Source organism: Lipotes vexillifer, unplaced genomic scaffold (genome assembly GCF_000442215.2).
Source record: "Lipotes vexillifer unplaced genomic scaffold, Lipotes_vexillifer_v1.1 scaffold492, whole genome shotgun sequence".
Taxonomy (NCBI): Eukaryota; Metazoa; Chordata; class Mammalia; order Artiodactyla; family Lipotidae; genus Lipotes; species Lipotes vexillifer.
The window spans coordinates 911,205-930,242 of NW_006780910.1; the positions used below are offsets into that span (position 1 = coordinate 911,205).

At 41.9% G+C, this 19,038-nt stretch overlaps 1 protein-coding gene across 1 annotated transcript; it reads right to left on the reverse strand.

Annotated features, from left to right (window-relative positions):
* Positions 1–205: 205 nt before the first annotated feature.
* CUNH12orf42 (chromosome unknown C12orf42 homolog) lies at positions 206–12,423 on the reverse strand. Its single transcript, XM_007472357.1, is given in 4 exon segments — positions 206–654; positions 4,282–4,564; positions 4,567–4,670; positions 12,414–12,423. Coding segments are annotated over 4 exon segments (846 nt in total).
* Between the last annotated feature and the right edge of the window lie 6,615 nt (positions 12,424–19,038).

Sequence of the window (19,038 nt, forward strand, 5' to 3'; positions counted from 1 at the left end):
ACAAAAATACTATTAGAAATCCTTCAAAAGGAACATGTTTGGCTGCGATAGAGACTTTTGACATTATTTATTAGGTTCAAAACCGCTTCTGTGAAGCCTAACAATGGTTCTGTGGAAACCAGTACATCTGAGGCCCTTTCTGTTGTTCAGGGCAGGCATTGATTGGAAGACGGGCAGCGCTCACGGAACAATTCCCTCGCAGTGGTCAGTGTAAGTGAGCATTCACCCCCGGCCTAGGAGGGGCCTGTGAACAAACCGTATGGAAACGCGGGGGTAGGCGGGAGAGCAGAGAGGAGCAAACCTTGATTAACCTCTTGGAGGGGAGATGGGTGGGAGCACGAGGAAGCACAGGAAGGGGTGCTCCTGCCAGACTGCCGGGGAGAGAGGCATCTGCCCCGGGACCCCTTTTCCCGGGAGGATGAAGATGCCTGGGGAGCATCTCTGGTGCCATGGCAACTGTGCCCCTTCCCACTGAATTCCCGGGTGCACCCAGGAGCCAGCTTTGGGAATCTGGGTTTGCCGGTGCGCCTACTGCGGGTGTCATCCTCTCTTCCAGCTCAAGCTCTGACAAATTCCAGGAGACCCTGGACGAGGCAAAGGGGGTCTGGCTTCTCCCGTTGAGGCCGACAGCAGTGTATGGCCTCAGAGTTAAGTCTTGGAAGGCAAAGAAAAGCCAGGGTGGTGCTCAAGTGTGTGGAATTTACCTGCCCCGCTGGGACCTAAAAAAAAAAAAAAATCTCCTGATAACTGGATGTTTGAGAAATCGATGTTTGTAACGTGCTGAGAAAAAATTTTAAATCCCCTGACATTATCCTCACGTGCTTCCCATATTTCTTTAAGGAAATAAAATGCTATCGATTCTTTTCCTATTGTTTGAAAGCACCTCCTCCCCCCAGAATAACTTTTACAGAATCCTCATAAAACATTTATTTTTTTTGCGGTGTGCGGGCCTCTCACTGTTGTGGCCCCTCCCGTTGCGGAGCACAGGCTCCGGACGCGCAGGCTCAGCGGCCATGGCTCACGGGCCCAGCCGCTCCGCGGCACGTGGGATCTTCCATGACCAGGGCACGAACCCGCGTCCCCTGCATCGGCAGGCGGACTCTCAACCACTGCGCCACCAGGGAAGCCCAATCCTCATAAAACTTTTAATTTCAAGACAAACACTTCAAAACTTCTAAAGAGAGGTAAACAGAAGAATGGGTGACTAAAATAAATCCTCAAATTGGAAATTTGGGGAAAATTTGTGACTGGAAATTATTCAGATATGGAAAAACAAACAGATCCGCGGCCCATTTAGACATACTACTGACAATTTAAAAATCCAAGAGGCAATTATTTCATGAGTTTTATTAGAAATGTCAAACTGGGTGAAAATTAAAACAATCAGTGTTTTAATCTGATGTTGGCTCTACGCAACACATACATACACACTAATAATAGATTTGATTTTTTTTCTTTCTTTGCCCAATCATGAAATCATCGTTTCATGTAAGAGATATACAAAAGATATATATATATATATTCCACATGCATTTATATATAAGTATTTATATATATATAAAATCTTGATATATATCATATGTATAAAATTGTTTTGGGTGTACTTCCCTGGCAATCCAGTGCTTAAGACTCTGCGCTTCCACTGCAGGGGGCACGGGTTCGATCCCTGGTCAAGGAATTAAGATCCCGCATGCCCCGCGCCGTGTGGTCCCCCCCACAAAAAAAAATTGTTTTTACGTAAGAAATCCTGTCCACTGACCTACGCAAATTAAAGTCTAATTCTTCAGTAGTGTATTAAGATAACTTAGATGATTTAAATCACTTTCTGTAAACTTTTAAAGGGCTTTGAATAGCATGCAGATGTCTAAAATATTTGGAGCCACCCAAGGGATCATTGGCAAACTCAAAAAATGTGTAAAAGATTTCAAATGCACATTGCCTTCCTAACACTGGGTGTCAAATGGTATAACACTAAGTATTTCAGTTTAGTCCATCACACACTGTCCTATGTTTGGCATGTACTGGGCAGCTCCCACTACACACTTAACACAACCAAGTCAAACTGTGAACATTTTTTAGTGAGCCTGATTTCTCCAACGTGAGAATTATTTCCTGGAAATAAAGGTAGAATGGCATTTCAATACGGCCAGGTAAATAAAAGCTTTCAGAGAGCCAAACACATTGCTTTGTGAAAACCAGATGCCTAATAACTGTTTGGTGATTTGGATTTACAGCCCTGGCATATGACCCACTCATTGCAAGACGATTCCACCTAAGATCATAGATGTGACTCTGGAATTTGTTGAAACAGAATACAACCTAGAGAGAATATGCTGTCCTCTGTCTTGAGACAAAGAATAGGAATTCCTTCCCTGAATATAAATCAATAATGATGCATTTTGTAACAAACTGTCTTAGAGGGACAGTTTGGTATAAGGGAATAAACAGGCTTTGGGGGCAGACCATCATAGATTTATATCCCAGCATATAACCTGGCCTAAGACTCTTTGTCCTTACCTGAAACATGAGGATTGTATGACCTACTTCACAGGGTTGCTAGTGGGATTAAATCTGTCCATTCTTTTTTTTCATTCATTAATATTTGAGTGCCTGTTATATGTCTGGTGGTATTCTAGACATTGGGAATACAGAAAGGAATAAAGCTGCAATATCCCTGCACTTATGGAGCATGCATTCGAGTTGGGAAGAGAGGGAGTGGAAGAGAAAGCAGACTAACAGATAAGCAAACAAAGAAATGTATAAGTGTCAGCTGGTAATAAATCTCAAGGAGGAAAATAAAGTCAGAAAGGTTAGGAAAGCCCACCCATGTAGGTGACATTTCGTTAAAGACCTGAAGGAAGTGTAAAAGCAAACTAAGCAAGTATCTGAGGGAAGGACATAATAAAATGTAAAGCATCTAGTACATAATAAGTGCTCAGTACCTATGAGCTATTATTGTCATATCTGGAATCTTAATATAAGAATGCTCTGACCTGGAGTCAGAATGGAGGCTCGAATCCTGGCTCCATCCCTAAAGTTACAGAATCTCTATGGGCCTCTAAATCCTCATCTAAACCATGGGAAGATAACAGTTCTTGTCTCAGAAGGTAGCCGTATGGACCATAATTGAAGATGTATGATCAGATTTTAGCACACTGCCTTATACATAAGACTCAAAATGTGTTAACCTGCCAGCATCCTCAACATGCCATCATCAAGCCCATCCTCCCAGAAAAGAAGAATCTCTGACTCAGCATCTTTGGTAGAAAGTCTCCCAGCCTCAACTTTACCATTTACAGCCCAGGCAGGACATTATCCTCTAGTTCAAAGAAGGTTCTCCTTTGGACTGTGTCAAAATTTCTCTTTCTTCTATTGGTCAATTCCAACAAACTGTATAAATATGTGCAACAAAATCTACCCAAAAAGTTACCTAAAAAAAAAAAAAAAAAAAAAAACCTGCATAAAATCAGTCTAATCCTTCTACATGACACTTCCTAGAATATTTGGAGGAATGCGCTGTCTCCTGACATTTCCTCTCCTGCAGTCAGGATAGCAGCACCATAAACACCATCATCACAACCGCCATTTAGTCGGCCCTGCTGTGTTCAGGGAATTTTATATCAACAACATCTCTTCAAGGTAGTAATTGTCAGTTTACAGGAACTACTGGGCTCAAGGAACATTTAGGGGACTTGATCCTGGCGACAGAACTCAAACAGTAGAAAGCAGAAATTTGAGCCCAAGTATTTCTGGTTCTGGGCTCCGGTTTCCCTGATGTCAAAGCTCATTCCTTCTGGTCCATCTTCTTACCTTTAAACCATTCCTCCTGTTACACAGTTTTGAGATACTTCATTTTTATACACATTATTCTGTGCTATGAATTCACACCTTCCTTATTTGTAAAATGGGGATAATAACATTATCTGCCTAAGAGGGTTATATGAGGATTTCATAAAATAAAGTGCTCAGCACAGTATCTGAGAGCATCATAAATGGGGGTTGGGATGCTGATGATAATACTTGTCACTATTATTATTATCAGGTGCAATACCTGAATCATTAAACTCTTGTCATCAGCTCACACCTGTGCTCTCCTCCAACACAATACAAAGCAACAACAGGCTTCCATTAAAGACTGACAACTACAGGTCTTATAGAATGTTCTAGAATAGAACATTACCATTGAGTCAAATAATTTTGCTGTTTCTATTGAAGTTAAAAACAAAACGTGGCCAATTGAAAAGAGGAAGAAAGAGTTAGGAACCACAAAGTGATACTCACCAGATGGGACAGAATCTCCCTTGGAATTACAAGGGGGCTGGTTCTGAAATCTCACGTGCCTGTTGATGTGTGTGCCTGTGGCCTCCAGGTGCATAGGATTTACTGAGTGCACCTGAATAGGCGTTTTTGTCATTCACTGTTCCAGAAACGAACTGTCCCAAGCCTGCCTGGGTGATCCTCTGGCTCCCATATTCATTTCTTGTCTGACCGTGAAGATCCGTGGGGTCTCTTCCCATTCACTGGACGGTGTTGGAGAGGGACTTGCTTCTCCGTGGCCTTTTTTTTGTCGAAAGAAGCTATACTTACAGCAGGAGGCCTGGGGATGCTGTACTGGAGAGCACAGAGCAGTCTTCTATATGCCACTGGAGTCTGAATCCTTTCTGGAAATACTGTAAAAGGTAAACACATTATTTTGAAGGAAGGCACTTAAATATCACCTACGAAATTAATGGCAGGAAGGATAAAATCAGGCAATGGATGGATTTTTTTCGTTTGTTTCATGTTTCTATCCTGAGCGAACAAAATGACAGAGAAGCCAAGGACCCAGGTGCCCAAGTAGGAGAAGAGGAGGAAAAAGGTGTGGAAGGGGAGGGAAAAGGCTGGAAATGCTTTTGCTGAGTTCAAGCTAGATTGCAGGCACCGTGTGAGGGCCCAGACATGTTGCTCATTTAGTCCTCACAGGAACCTCATCTAACAAATAGAATTATCATCTCCATCTTTTCAGGTCAGAAAGCTAGTTTGAAGCTTATGGGTTGAGCTGTGTCCCCCAAGAAGATATGCTGAAGTCCTAACCTTCTGTAGCTGTGAATGTGACCTTATTTGGTAATAGGGTCTTTGTAACTGCAGTCAAGTTAGGATGAGGTTGTTAGGGTAAGGCCTTAGTCCAATATGACTAGTGTCCTTATAAGAAGAAAAAACAGACACACACAGGAAGAATGCCATGTGATGACAGAGGCAGAGAGTGGAGTGATGTTATCTACAAACCAAGGTACCTCACGGACTGCAGCACCCGCCAGAAGCTAAGAGAAAGGCCTGAACTCTCCCTTAGAACCTCCAGAAGGTGTCAAGCCTGCTGATACTTGGATTTCCAACTTCTGCCTCCAGAACTGTGAGATAATAACTTTGTTTTAAGCATCCAGTTTGGGGTTCTTTGCTATGACAGTCCTCGGAAACTAATATACCCACAATGGTTCAAACTCACACATGTTATCCCAGAATAATTATTAACAGTATCCCTTTGCACTAAAAGAAAACTTGTTCAGACTTGGGGGATAGAAAAGAAGAAAAACCAGGAGGTGGGGAGGTATGGAACGGGGGGAGGAACGAAGTGGATTTCTTGAGTTCTGCTGTGTGGAAGAAACCGTGCCAGGACGCAGCAACTCTTAGCAAGACTCATATTCCCTGCGGTCGAGGTTCAGTCAAGTGGCAAAGATGCCGGCCATGTTAGGTAACAGGACACACTACTCCTAAATCGCAGCTTTGCCTGCAGAAGGGGAAATCAAAAGAAATGCCTCCAGGGACCCCACAGATAACAGAAATGAGAGAAGAGGTCAAGGAGAAGCAGCCATCAGAAGGGGCCACAGCCACGGCTCAGTTCTTTTATTGCCCTGAGGGGATGTGGGCCCCACGAAGACAGATTTTTCTGGATTTTCAGGAGAAGCAGACATATGTTTTCTCAATATATGTAAAAACTTCTAATTTTTAAATGTTGGTAACTCGCTCGATTTAAAAAAATATATGGTATGGATGCCACAAAACACATCTGTTCTCTGAATCACCATGGGCCACCAGTGTGCATCTTTGGCCTATGGCCAGCCCTATAAAAGTTACACTATCATTTACCTCCTTTCATACCATCTTCATCTCAGAACATGATTTTCTTAAGTATTCTGCTTGGAGTCATGGGGATGTATTTGCAAGCTCTGTGCATAAGCAGGTTACAGAGCTCGAGAAGTCTCGTCTTCCTCCTGCGCTTTAGGAAGACTGAGCTTTTCATTTTAATCTTAACTGCCTGCTCCTTTTCATCGTAAGTCCCAGAATTTGAAATGGTAGACAAATGTATCAGTCTTTCCCAAATGCAGAGAAACTCCTAGAATCTCTCAAAACAGTAGCTCTGGGACTCTTGGTCCCAAAGGAAAATCTACAGCCTTAGAACCAGTGGCATTTGATGTGCCTTCATTCTGTTGTTCAGATATCAAGAACAGGAGAGAAGGGCTGAAGCCACTTTACACACCTTCACATTCCACAAGTTATGGGTTGAAAGGACCTTAAAGGTCATCTGAGGCTGACCCTCACCACCTTCTTCATGCATCTCTGTTTAAATGCCTCCAGGGCCCTGAATCTCACTACCTCTGCCTCAGAGATTGCATTGCTTATCAGAAAGGCAAATAGGTAACTTCGTAATTGCCATATAAAAGGCACATTTAGATAGATAGATAGAAAGAAAGGTAATATACTTTATATAGGTAATAAACTTATCAAGGTCACCTTATATGATGTTGAGACAGCTGGTGACTATGTTTGTTTATTTAGTTATTCAACCAATATTCATTAAGCTCCTACCATATACTAGGTACTGCAACAATGACAAAATCTTACTCAGATCAACAGAACCCATCATCTTGAGGCTAAATTGACCAGCTGATTTTTGGCAAAATGGAATTCAGCACAGCAACCCAAGAGCCTCCCAGTTTCACAGACCCCCTGCATGAATTTCAGGTTTCCTCTATGATACAGCTGCCAGGTTGCCTGAATTGAATAGAACAACCAGTAGTTTGGGCATCAAACAGAGACTGTTGTTAGAAATGCAAGGGCCGTTTCCAATCTCCAATGGCTTTCGGTCTTTTTTTTTTTCAAATTTTCAAATCTCCCCGCCAAGACAGTGGCAGAACTTGAGCCCAAATCCATTGCTCGTGATTGAAAGTCCAGGGCTCTTTGTTACATTACCGGGCTGTTGAGTCCACTTCAGTGTTTCCCATTCTTGGCTGCGCAGGCACGTGGTCCCGGGGCCCCAGTCTCTGTAGTTTGTAAGCCCCTCGGGTTACGATGTGTAATTAGGGAGACACTGGTCTAACTCACTCATCAGAGATGTCAGGTACTGTTATAAATTGTATGTAGTCCAAACACTCATGAACAATCTAGAGCCATGACCTCAGGTATGCCTTTCTCCCCTAAGTATTATCTCTCTGTGAACAGTCTTCATTTCAGATACCAGCAACATCTGCCCCTTTACAACTGGTCTATTCCTTATTTTATTTGTTTTCACACCAGTAAACCCACTTGAGCCAGACCACGACCCTTCAGCTTATTCACTCAGGAGGGGCCTGAGGTCAGAGAGTAAGCATCTGCCCACACCACGAGTCAAGCACCAGAGAAGCTGGGGTTGGGACTCAGGTCTTAGATTTCGAAGGAGTTTGGTTTTTCTACTGCCCAATCAATGCCAGCAGCGTCATAAGAAACGTGTGACTACCATGAACTGGGCTTGATGAAGGGAGGGATGCCAATGTCCACAACAACAGCTAGCAAATAGTGGGTGCTGACCACCCTCCTGGCCACGCCTTAGCCCGCCATCAGTGCTACCAGCATGACTTCTATTGTGCAGAAGACAGGGCACCTTAGACTGAGTACTCTGCCTGAGGCCCAGTGACTGACATCAGCTCCCAGGAAAGCCCACAATCTAACCCCGCCTCCAGACAACCTCTCCCAGTGCTCACTTACTGATGCAACAGGCCAGCTTTTCTCAACTACCTGTTTTTGGGTGTTTCTCATCTTTTTTTTTTTCGCGGTACACGGGCCTCTCACTGTTGTGGCCTCTCCCGTTGCGGAGCACAGGCTCTGGACGCGCAGGCTCAGCAGCCACGGCTCACGGGCCCAGCCGCTCCGCGGCATGTGGGACCTTCCCGGACCAGGGCACGAACCCGTGTCCCCCGCATCGGCAGGCGGACTCCCAACCACTGTGCCACCAGGGAAGCCCGGGTGCTTCTCATCTTAAGAAATTCTTCCTGACATTCAAGTTTTGCAGGTTCTTTCAATGTGTAGACAACTCTGCCTCTTATTTTGCAGCACAGGTCTTCCATCTGTTGCTAATTTCTTTTGAAATAATATTGTGGCAGACAGGAGATTTCAAGGCACAATAAGATAACCCTCAGAGCTGAACGTAGTTCACAAAAACAAGTTATCTTTCTCTTGAGCTGCAAAATAGCTCATGATAAATCATGACAGATGCAGATTTATTCATCTTCTATTCATTAGAAAAGGACAAATATGGTAACCCCTGCATATTCAGCCCCTCTGGGCTACCAGGGAGCAGGACGGTGCACCCCATCACACCCGCTTCTGGGAGCTCTCCCTCAATGTATAACTTCTATGTGTTTGATCCCCACCCTATCTCTTCTGCTCCCTTGGACTTCTAACTCAAGCATGTTCATGTTACAAAAAAACTAGAGGCACCTGTCCTAGAAGGAGAAATGAAACCCAGAGAAAATTAATTTCCCAGAGCTCATCTTGCCCTTAACTGTAGGCATAAATAGAGGCTAAAGCTAATTAATATCATCTCCCGCATATCTAAAATCAAACTTAAACTTTAAATAGGTCTTCAATTAATACTGAAAACCCCAATGACACACTTTTAAAGGATTCTTAGACCACGTAGTGGAGTCAGAGTCTGCCACCTCAGTCTCACCACTTCTCCTAGTGGGGGAATGAGAGTCTTTAAGCTAGTGGGGCTGAGTCCATGGGAGGGGTCTGGAAAGCATCAAGCCCTGAGCCCAGACTTCTTGGATCAAATCTGGTTCACCTCTTCCTGGCAGTGTTACCTAAGTCAAGCTACTTAAGTGCTCTGTGCCTCAATTTCCCCATTCACAAAATGGCAATAATGATTGCCACTACCACCCAGGGCTGAGGTGCAGATTAAATGAGTTGTTAATAAACAAGAGTTTAGGGCAGTATGTGACACACAGGAAGTACTCAGTTAGCCTTAGCTGTTGTTATTGTTCTCTCTCCCTCTATAGTTCCTGAATAGCCTCTTTTGGCAATAAGGATTCAAGTGGAAAATAATATATTTTCCACCCATCCAGAGTTTGCCTCATTTTATTCATTCCTTCATTCAAAAACATATTTATCAAATGCCTACTATGTGCCTTGCTCTGTATTTGGCCCTGGGGATACAACAGAATAAGGCAAATGTGGTCCCTGCCCTCATAGAGCTTACAGTCAACTGGAGAAGATGACAACAGCAAGTCACAACTAAGTGATTACAAATTGTAGTGAGTGATATCAAGGAAAAAGCAAGGGACCGAGACAGAGAAACATGGGTGGAGACCTAGGAAGGTAATATTTAATTTGGGACTGACCCGAAGGTTGAAAAGGTCAGTCATGCAGGAGGGGGGAATAGCATTCCAGCCTCACAAGGACTGAGATTTATTCCTAAGATTGCTACACCCAATGGCTAAATGGAAGTGAGCAAAAAAGAAGGGACAGGTGAGGTCTAGAAGTTACACAATGTATGATGGAAAGCTACTAAAACTTTCCCATAGATGAGTCACGACAGCAGCACTTAACCCTTGAAAAAGTTCTCTAAGGAAAACTGGGCAGGAGAGGATGAGAACAGACGCCAGTTAGAAGGCAGTTAGCAGTCAGCTAAGTGAACAGTGATGGCAACTTGGATGTGCCTGGGAGTTTTGTATAGTGGTTGAGACACAGACTGTCTGGGCTTGATTTTCTTCATCTGTAAAATGGATAGATAATGATAGTCCCCATTTTGCGGGGGGAAGGTGTTGGCAGAAATATATGTAACGGACTTCCAGTTTTAGCTCCAACATGGAAACAGCTTGGAAACTGACAGTCCTATCCTTACAACAAGAAACAGTTTAACAAACTGAAAAACAACAACTTTTCCTGGACCCATCAGAGAACTGAGTTTGCAGGGCAAAAGGCCACCCCAAAATCTGGAGAGACCGGTGAATTCAAAGAGTCAAACCGAGATCTGTTTACCTGGAGTAGAAGCCTCTGGAACAATACACTGGTTCCTACACTGGTAGGAACATTTAAGTGATCATTTTGATGAATTGCTGGCAGCTGGGTGTAGACTAGCTTGAGGGTTAGAAACTCCTGAGGACAGCAGGTTTAGGTGGTCCCTGCACTTTAGTGGATTTTGTCTATAAGAACTCCACTAGTTTCTCAAGGTGAAAGTCTGAAAAAGATCCCTTCAAAGCTCTGATACAGGCATGGGAAAAACAATCATAGTAAAATATGCCCAGAGCATCCTCCATAACAAAAGCATATCCTTATCCCAGCTGAGGGAAGGGCATTTTTCCCACTCCAGTTCCTTTAGCCTTCTCGTCTCACCTAAGGAGCAGTAAAAAAAAAAACCAAAAAACCTAAAAAACACTTGTTAAGGTCACAGCCAGAGACACAGACCCACTAAAAGACTGAGATTAATCATAAGATTATAAAATGTTTCCCCTCCCCCACACCTTATCAGCACACCGACAGGTGTCCAGTATAATAAGAGTGGATTCCAGCTGGGAGAGCTACAAGATACAGACTCTCTCTCAGGAGGAGTAGTCAGGGGAGCCCAAAGTCTGGAAAGGGGACAAAAGTGAGAACACTGGAGAAACCTGAAGCCTCTCGTTCTTACAGCTACAACAAACATTAAACACATCCCAGTACCGAGTCGGGTCCACACAAAAACCCACAGCAAAGATCTGTTTACTTCAGTTCCTATTACCTGATGTATCATGCTTGGCTTTCAACAAAAAGTTATGAGGCATGTCAAAAGGCAAGAAAAAAAAAAAACCCAATCTGAAGAGACAAAGCAAGCATAAGAACTCAGCTATGGCACAGACATCAGAATTATCAGAGAAGGGGCTTCCCTGGTGGCGCGGTGGTTGGGAGTCCGCCTGCCAATGCAGGGGACACGGGTTCGTGCCCTGGTCCGGGAAGATCCCACATGCCGCAGAGCGGCTGGGCCCGTGAGCCGTGGCCGCTGAGCCTGCGCATCCGGAGCCTGTGCTCCGCAACGGGAGAGGCCACAACAGTGAGAGGCCCGCGTACCGCAAAAAAAAAAAAAAAAAGAATTATCAGAGAAGGAATTTCAAATACTGTGATTAATATGCTAGGAGTGTTAATGGAGAAAGTAGACAACATGAAAGAACAGTTGAGTAAGGTAAGCAGAGAGATGGAAACTCTAAAAATCAAAAAGAAATGCTCCACGATTTCACTTACATGTGGAATCTAAAAAAGCTGAATACATAGGAGCAGAGAGCAGAACAGGAGTTACCAAGGACAGGGAGGTAGGGGAAATGGGAAGGTGTTAAGTCAAAGGGTACAAAGCTGCAGTTATGGAAGATGAATAAATCCAGAGATCTAATTTCCAGCGCAAAGACTGCAGTAAATAATACCGTACTGAACACTGGAAATTTGCTAGAGAGTAGATTTCACGTTCTCTCATCACACAAAAAATGGTTAAAAACTACATGAGGAGATAACAGGTTAATCAGTTTGACTATAGTAATCATTTCACTATGTACATGTGTATCAAATCATCATGTTGTACACTTCAAATATATACAATTTTTATTAAAAGTAAAATACAACCCCAAAATGCTAGAAATACAAAACGCTGTAACAGAAATGAAGAATGTCCCTGACGGGCTCATCAGTAAACTGAACGTGGCCAAGGAAAGAATCAGCAAAAAGCATGAAGACAGGTCGATAAAAACTCCTAAACTGAAATGCAAAGAGAGAAAGAAATGGGGGAAAAAAGAACAAAACGAGAACTCTGGGACAATTTTATAAGACATAACATAAGCATCATAATTGGAATACCAGTAGAAGAAAAAAGAGAAAACGGGCAGAAGAAATGTTTGAAGTAACAATGGCTGAGAACTTTCCAAACCACGAATTCAGAGAACATTCGGCAAGATAAATGCAAAAACAAACAAAACAAAAACAAAAACAAAAGACCTACTACATATAGGCATAGCATATTAAAATTACAGAAAACCAAACACAAAGAAAATCTTGAAAGAACCTGGGGGGCTGAGAAACAAGCAGGGAATGCTTTTTAGTAAGTGTCTAATAAGTTTAATAAGAAGAACTCAGGAGGACTGCTCTTCAGCATTATAGCTTACCGTTCTCCATGTCCACCTCATACCCTCCCTCCTCCCTTTCTGCACACTTGCCTGGGGATAACCACTTCTCTTGCCTCAGGGATTAGTCCATGTTGCTCAGTTCACCATAATCAGTCATTCCAGCTCTAATGTCTTGTCTCCTACTAAGGATGGCAAACAGCTTTCTTCTTGAACACCAGTACCTGTTGGGACATCAATTTTTAAGAGTCCCAGGGCTGTGTCTCAGTTCATGGGGAAATGACTGACATCTGCCATGGATGTGGAAGAATGAAGTGGCCACAAGAGGGGCAGGAACTTGTCCCAGCTCAGGTACTCTGCTAAGTATGAGGGTGACTTCCCTGCCTCTGGGGGAGGGATGTTCCTTCTTCCAATATCACTCAACCACATCCCTTCCTCTAGTAAAAGGACACATGGAGTTGGTGTCTCACCAGGCACCAGAAGGTAACCCAAGTGCATTCAGATGCACTTCACCCTCCTTCCATGACGCCATCCGCCTTACTCAGTTGCATTTGAATCACAGAAAGTCTCCAGCCCAGGGACATGGATGTGTATTGAAATGTTTTGTTTTTAAATTTCCGGACTAGACCGTGAATTGTTTTAAACATGAGCTATAATTTGAGAGCCACTGTATTTGGTTTCTGGTGGATTCATTGAATGAATGTCAGTGAAGGCCTTGATTTCTTCATCTATGGAAAAATTTAAATGATCTCTAAAATATTCCCCAGCCCTAATAATCCCGTGAGTCTCTGAGGTTTTCGTTTTTCTTTAATTGTGCAAAACATTTTTTATTTAATTACCTTATTTATTTTTGGAAGCATTATGTTACCATATGAAATTGCTGGTTTGTAGGACAAAAACTGTCAAATGTAGGCAATTTCACATGTTACAACTTAATATGATGCTTATAAGAGTATAGATGACATATACACATTGTTCAAAGGAAACAAATAGCCACAGACCAACCTAATTTCATTACATGAATATCTACAAATTATTCATCCATTCTCTTATTGATGGGAGTGTGCATGAAATCCATTTTCGTTTTGTTTTTTAATATTACAAACAAGGTTCTGTGAACATTCTTGTACACATCCTCTGTTGCATGTACTCTAGTTTCTCTAGGAGTGGAATAGCCAAGTCCTAGGGTATCCATGTCTTCAATATTATACAATATCCATTGCTTTTCAGAGTGTTTTTACCAACTGACACTCCCACCAGCAGTGTATAAGCCTTCTTGCTATTCCACATCCTTGCCAACACTTACTATTACTTGACTGAGTTTTTCAATTTTTGCCATTCTGGTGGGTATAAAACAGTACTCCATTGTGGTTTTAATTTTTTTCATTTTCCCAATAAATAATGAGCTTAACACCCCTCCTCCCACCACATCTTTACTCTGAATTGCTTACAAGCTATGTGATTATGGGTTGAGTCTCCACCCCTTTCCTTTCTTCTGCCCTTCATATTCTAACCAGCTGGTAAATAGTGGCACAGCCCTGGAGGACACAGTGGGGAACACTTAGATAATCCACAAAGTCCATAATCTGCCTCTAAATAAATAACCAGGAGTTGACCCTCGGGGATTGTACTCACGCAATTCAACTGCCATGACCCAGTGCAATATTTCACGTCTTGCTAAAACTCTGGCCAGGCACTGTTTTGCACGCAACCAAGTACTTGGACAATTCTTCCATCTGAATGATGAGCTTATTTCAACCACAGCTTGCTTGAGACACAAAGGGCTTCCACTACCTGCCTGTAGTATCACTCCAGATGGCCCCTTACTTAGCCTTCTTACACGAAATGGTTTTCAAGTTCTCACCTTTCTGCCTTGAGGATGTGTGGTTTCCCAGTCACCCTTTTAAAATGTGACACTAAGACTGGAAAACATTTTAAATCACATCATTCAAGTGCACATATTCAGGAAAGCAGCACTTCATTATATTTATTCTATAAGAAAAAAATCAAAAGTGTTTGTTTTCCCCCTCAAGCTAGAGAATGCAACAGGAATGATGACCTTTCTTAAATGATGCTGATGAATAAAATTTAGGAGAAGCGTGGAAGAAAGAGTCACACACAGAATCGGAAACAACCGAAAAAGGAATCCAGGCTACCCCCAACCCCGGCCTTTGTTGAAGGGATCACCAGAGATCTGTGCAGATATTATTTTGAAACTTAGAGCTTCAACTTGTAAGAACATGAACGCCCATGCTGAGTTTTTGCATGCCTCTGTGAAACAGCAAAAAGAACCCAACGGACCCTATTCTTGCCTTAAAGCAACACACTGTGGAAAGCCTGAAAATAAACCATCTATGCTTGATTAATTAGGTTTGTAAGTATTGTTTCAGAACCAAACAATATTTCTAAAGATTTCAATAGTTCAAAGATTGCCCTATGGCCGTCTGGCCAATACATCTTCTAACACATGCAGTTTACAAGCATTTTTCTTCCCAATATGTTGTCTTTGGTTGGTGCGACATTGTCTGAGTGCAGGGCTATTTGGGTCATCGTGGTTTTCTCCCCTGCACAGCAGTGGTGCTAAGCACAGCACTTCAACCATACATCTTCCATGTCATTTCCATCAAAGGCACATGATACTTCCTAGTGACCAATCAGGAGTGGTCCAGCATCCTAACAGAGGGCATATTGGCAAACCCAGCTTTCTTAATGACAGCTATTGTTTGAGGCCAACAAAAGGGAGGTACTGAATATTAACATGTGGCCTTGTGTAAAGGTCACCGGTATGGCACATCCATCATATTCCACAACCGAGAAAGGGAACTTTATAAGTTCTGTCAGAACCTACTGCTGCCCAAATAAATGTATTAGCCTGACAGCTGACACCAACGAGGCAATGATCTTGAGTGATGATCTCCTCTTTTAACAAACATCCTTTCACTTCTTTGAAGCAGGAGCAGACATTATGGCTAGAGATCATGTTTAAGGAATATACCTCGAGGCCACGGTGGGTGAGAATAACCAGGCAACCCAATGAAAATATTAATTTAATAACATGTAATCATTAGACCAAATGGCATCTCCTTCTAATAGGCATAACTTTCCACACTGAAAAGAGAAATCATATTTTAACAGCTCAGAGTCTTGAATGGTCTTCTTAATGGTAAAGACCAACAAGTTCATGACAATTCTATCAATAAGGTTTAATACAATTGGTGTAAAAGAACTCAAAGGCCTGGGTCTGTAGACCATACCGCATCTTGGCTAAAGGCTACATAAAGTAAAGCACGATGGCAGAATTGAATGAAGCTAGATGGTAGCGCACGCATTTAATACTAAACCTAAGAGCAGGTGGCAAGCTTTCTTACTTGACGGATCTTGATCAGAAGCAGTTCTATGGTCAGTATTGGAAATATGGGGTTCTTGTTATTAAACAGCATTTTAAAGTAAAAGTTGAAATTTATTTTTATTTAAGAGATCAGAAAGAATACAGTCAATGGAATGATTAGTGAATAAGCATGTATCTCAGCTCCCTCACTCTGACCTTACTGTCGTAGTCCTGGAGCGGGTTGGGGAGGGAATAAAAGAGGGAAAGGGAAAGAGAAGAGAGAGAATGCTGTTCAGTTCCTTGGATACCTCATACTCTCAAACTCTCTCTTGACATTTAGACAGTTTCTTTCTATCTGGCATATTTCCCACAGCCCCTGTTCCTCTGACCAATTTCTACTCCTTCCATTCTTTTTCCCAAACCCCTGAACTGCTTAGATCCTTCTGTTTTTTGGACTTGCTTTATCATGACACTCAACACTTGAAATTGCTTATTGAATCATCTTGTCTTCTAAATTACTCCAAACTCCATGAGGAGAGAGACGGGATATGTCAATTTCATCCTCGTAGGTGCTCCATAAACCTTTGTACATAAATAGTAACTTTCAATAATAAAACTGGATCAAAAATTGACTTATAACAAGTTTCTGTTAAATAAAAGAAATTCTTGTGCACATGAAGGAAGGATTCAGCACTGGAGCAATTTGCCTTTATCGTACTATAGAGAAGGTACTAAGCCACTATAATGCAGCTTCACCAATTCATATCCTATTATTTCAGAGCAAGCCATAACCAGATAAGGGATAGGAGGGAGTCAGTTTTCAACCACCTGTGAAAAGGGTGCTTGCTAGGCAAAACAACTGCATATATAACATACCAGGGGCAACTCAGCCACTTGTCTTGGCACTGAGTCCTTCTTGCCCCTCTGTACATTGACTCCACTTGGAATGTCCTCCGCTTGGAATGCTGTCCACCCGTCTACAGCGTATTAGCCTTCAAGGCCCAGGGTAAGAGCCACTCCTTTTATGCAGCCTTCTCCTGCTGTTCATACTCACCACCCTCTCCCTGAATTTTGAATACCTCTAGTTCTTCCTGTATTCCCACTGGACACGAACCACATTGCAGCTGAAAGTCTTAGATGAGTGGGCATTTTTTAACAAAAAAATTTGTAAATTATTTGAGGGAAGAATCTGTATATCTGTACTTTTCTGAATCCAACCCAGTGCCTAGCATGTTGCACTCTGTGGGTGTTCAATGACTATTTTCGAAATAAATGCATTAACATATAAAAAGAATCATTTAAGCAAATTCCAAAAAGAAAAATCTCTGTTGGCAATGTTTTATTAAACATATATAATAATTGTGTTTTAGCCTGTCTGCTTAGACAACCACGAGTCAATGATCCTATGACTCTAAGTGGTTTGAATGAGAGCCTCCTGATATATTAGATTCTTGATTCTTCAGCTACAATGGGAAAATCACTCAAGATGATACCCTACTTCCTGTTCACAATTGATGGGTCCAGGTTCCTGCAACCGACCCAAGCTTGGACAATCAGACCCTTTCAACGGATTTTTGTCCTCAGGACCTAAGAAACTACATCTCAGTTCCTTTCCGGAGGGGATGCTGTGACATATGAACTGAAAGTTATTGGAGGCCTTGTTTTTAGTTTTCATTGAAGAATCTGCTGTGAGAAAATAAAGGTGACACTGCAGAGAGGAGAGGCACAAGATGGAGGGTCCTAAGGATGCTCGTATTCCCTGGTTCAGAACTGCCCTGAGGCCCGACTCACCGCAAATTCCATTTATTTCAGATATATGACGCCTCTCTTTCTGACCAATGTAATTCCGATTGATCTCCGTGATGTCAAAACTAGTCACTATTATTGTATTATATTAACTGAAACTGCACTTCTTTACAAGTTTAAACTTGTCTCTCCACCACAAATGTCTAAATTCATAAGAATGCTATTAGGTTCATCTCACCACATCAATCCTGAATGCTATAGGGATTCCTGAAGCTGAATTCTACAACCTCCCTTTCTGACTTAGGGCAGCCCCTAAGCCTCTCTGCCTCTGTTTCCCATCAGAAAGAAAGACAGAAATAGTTATTATGTCCATCCAACAAAAAGGAAATTATTGGTTGATTAGATGCCTGTTCAACACACTGAGGATGAAAAACAGTCTTCATGGTGAATTATTGAATTAGGAGGCCATCTTACAGTGAGGCTGTGTCTACACAAAGCCAAACATCCAGTCAATTCAGCCAAAAAAAAAAAAAATACAGTTTAGCAACAGGAAAAATGAAATTAGTTGATCAGAACCGTGGAGACAAAATAAAATGAAGAAACGAAGGTTAATACAATAGCACGGTAAAAGTCCTGGTGGAGATTACAGACTTAAAAGGGAGAATAAGTAAGGAGATTTTTGATGCTCACTGCCAGAAATACAGAGGTGCTACTGAACATACTAAAACAGATTCATTAATTTTGTGTGGGGTTATATGTTTCTCTCTCTCTCTCTTTCCTCTTGATTCTATTTCATTTTCAGAATTCAAGTTTAAGATGTAAATCTAGAAAAAACAAAGCAGGTATCCAAAGATCTGAGTTATACCCCAGCTCAGGATATTAAAAAGAAGCACTCTCTTTGCTAAGTCTGGCATATGACAGATTTTGATGTGATCGTTCAATGTGGCTTAGTTTCATATTTGATAAATCAAATATTATCTTCATTTTCTACAGGGCAAAAAGCATACTGAGATGCATACTATCTATGGAGAATTCTAAATAACAAAACTTCTTTGATGTTCACTGATTTCCCCAAGTCATTTATAACACTATGGCAAAAATCTGAACATCCTCTGTAAGTTGTGGAATGTTTTTGGTTGACTCTTTAGATAGTAGCTGTTGGCTAGCATTAATGGTGTATGTCAACTGTGCTTTTAGGAGATGTCATTTTAATGTCCTGCATCATTTTTAGATTGATGTTTCAATTACAAGCCCTGCAATATTACTATGCTGTAATATTTAGAGTCTGTAAGCTCTGAACAGGCTCTAAAACTGCATGAAGTTTTCATAACTATTGACTCATAACTATTTCATTAGCTATTGACTTTTAAGTAGGGAAGGAGGAGAAATGATGATGACTTATGAGTAATGTATCACTTCATTATGAGTGAAATACAATTAATTAAAATTGAAGATCTTAATTAATAACTTATTAATGTAACTCTCCCCCTAACCCTAAAAGAATTAGCCCCAGGAGTGAGACAAAGGAAGCCTTCTTCAAGACAAAGTGGAAAGTACAGTTTCGTGAACTGAGTCCTGAACCCCAGGAATGAA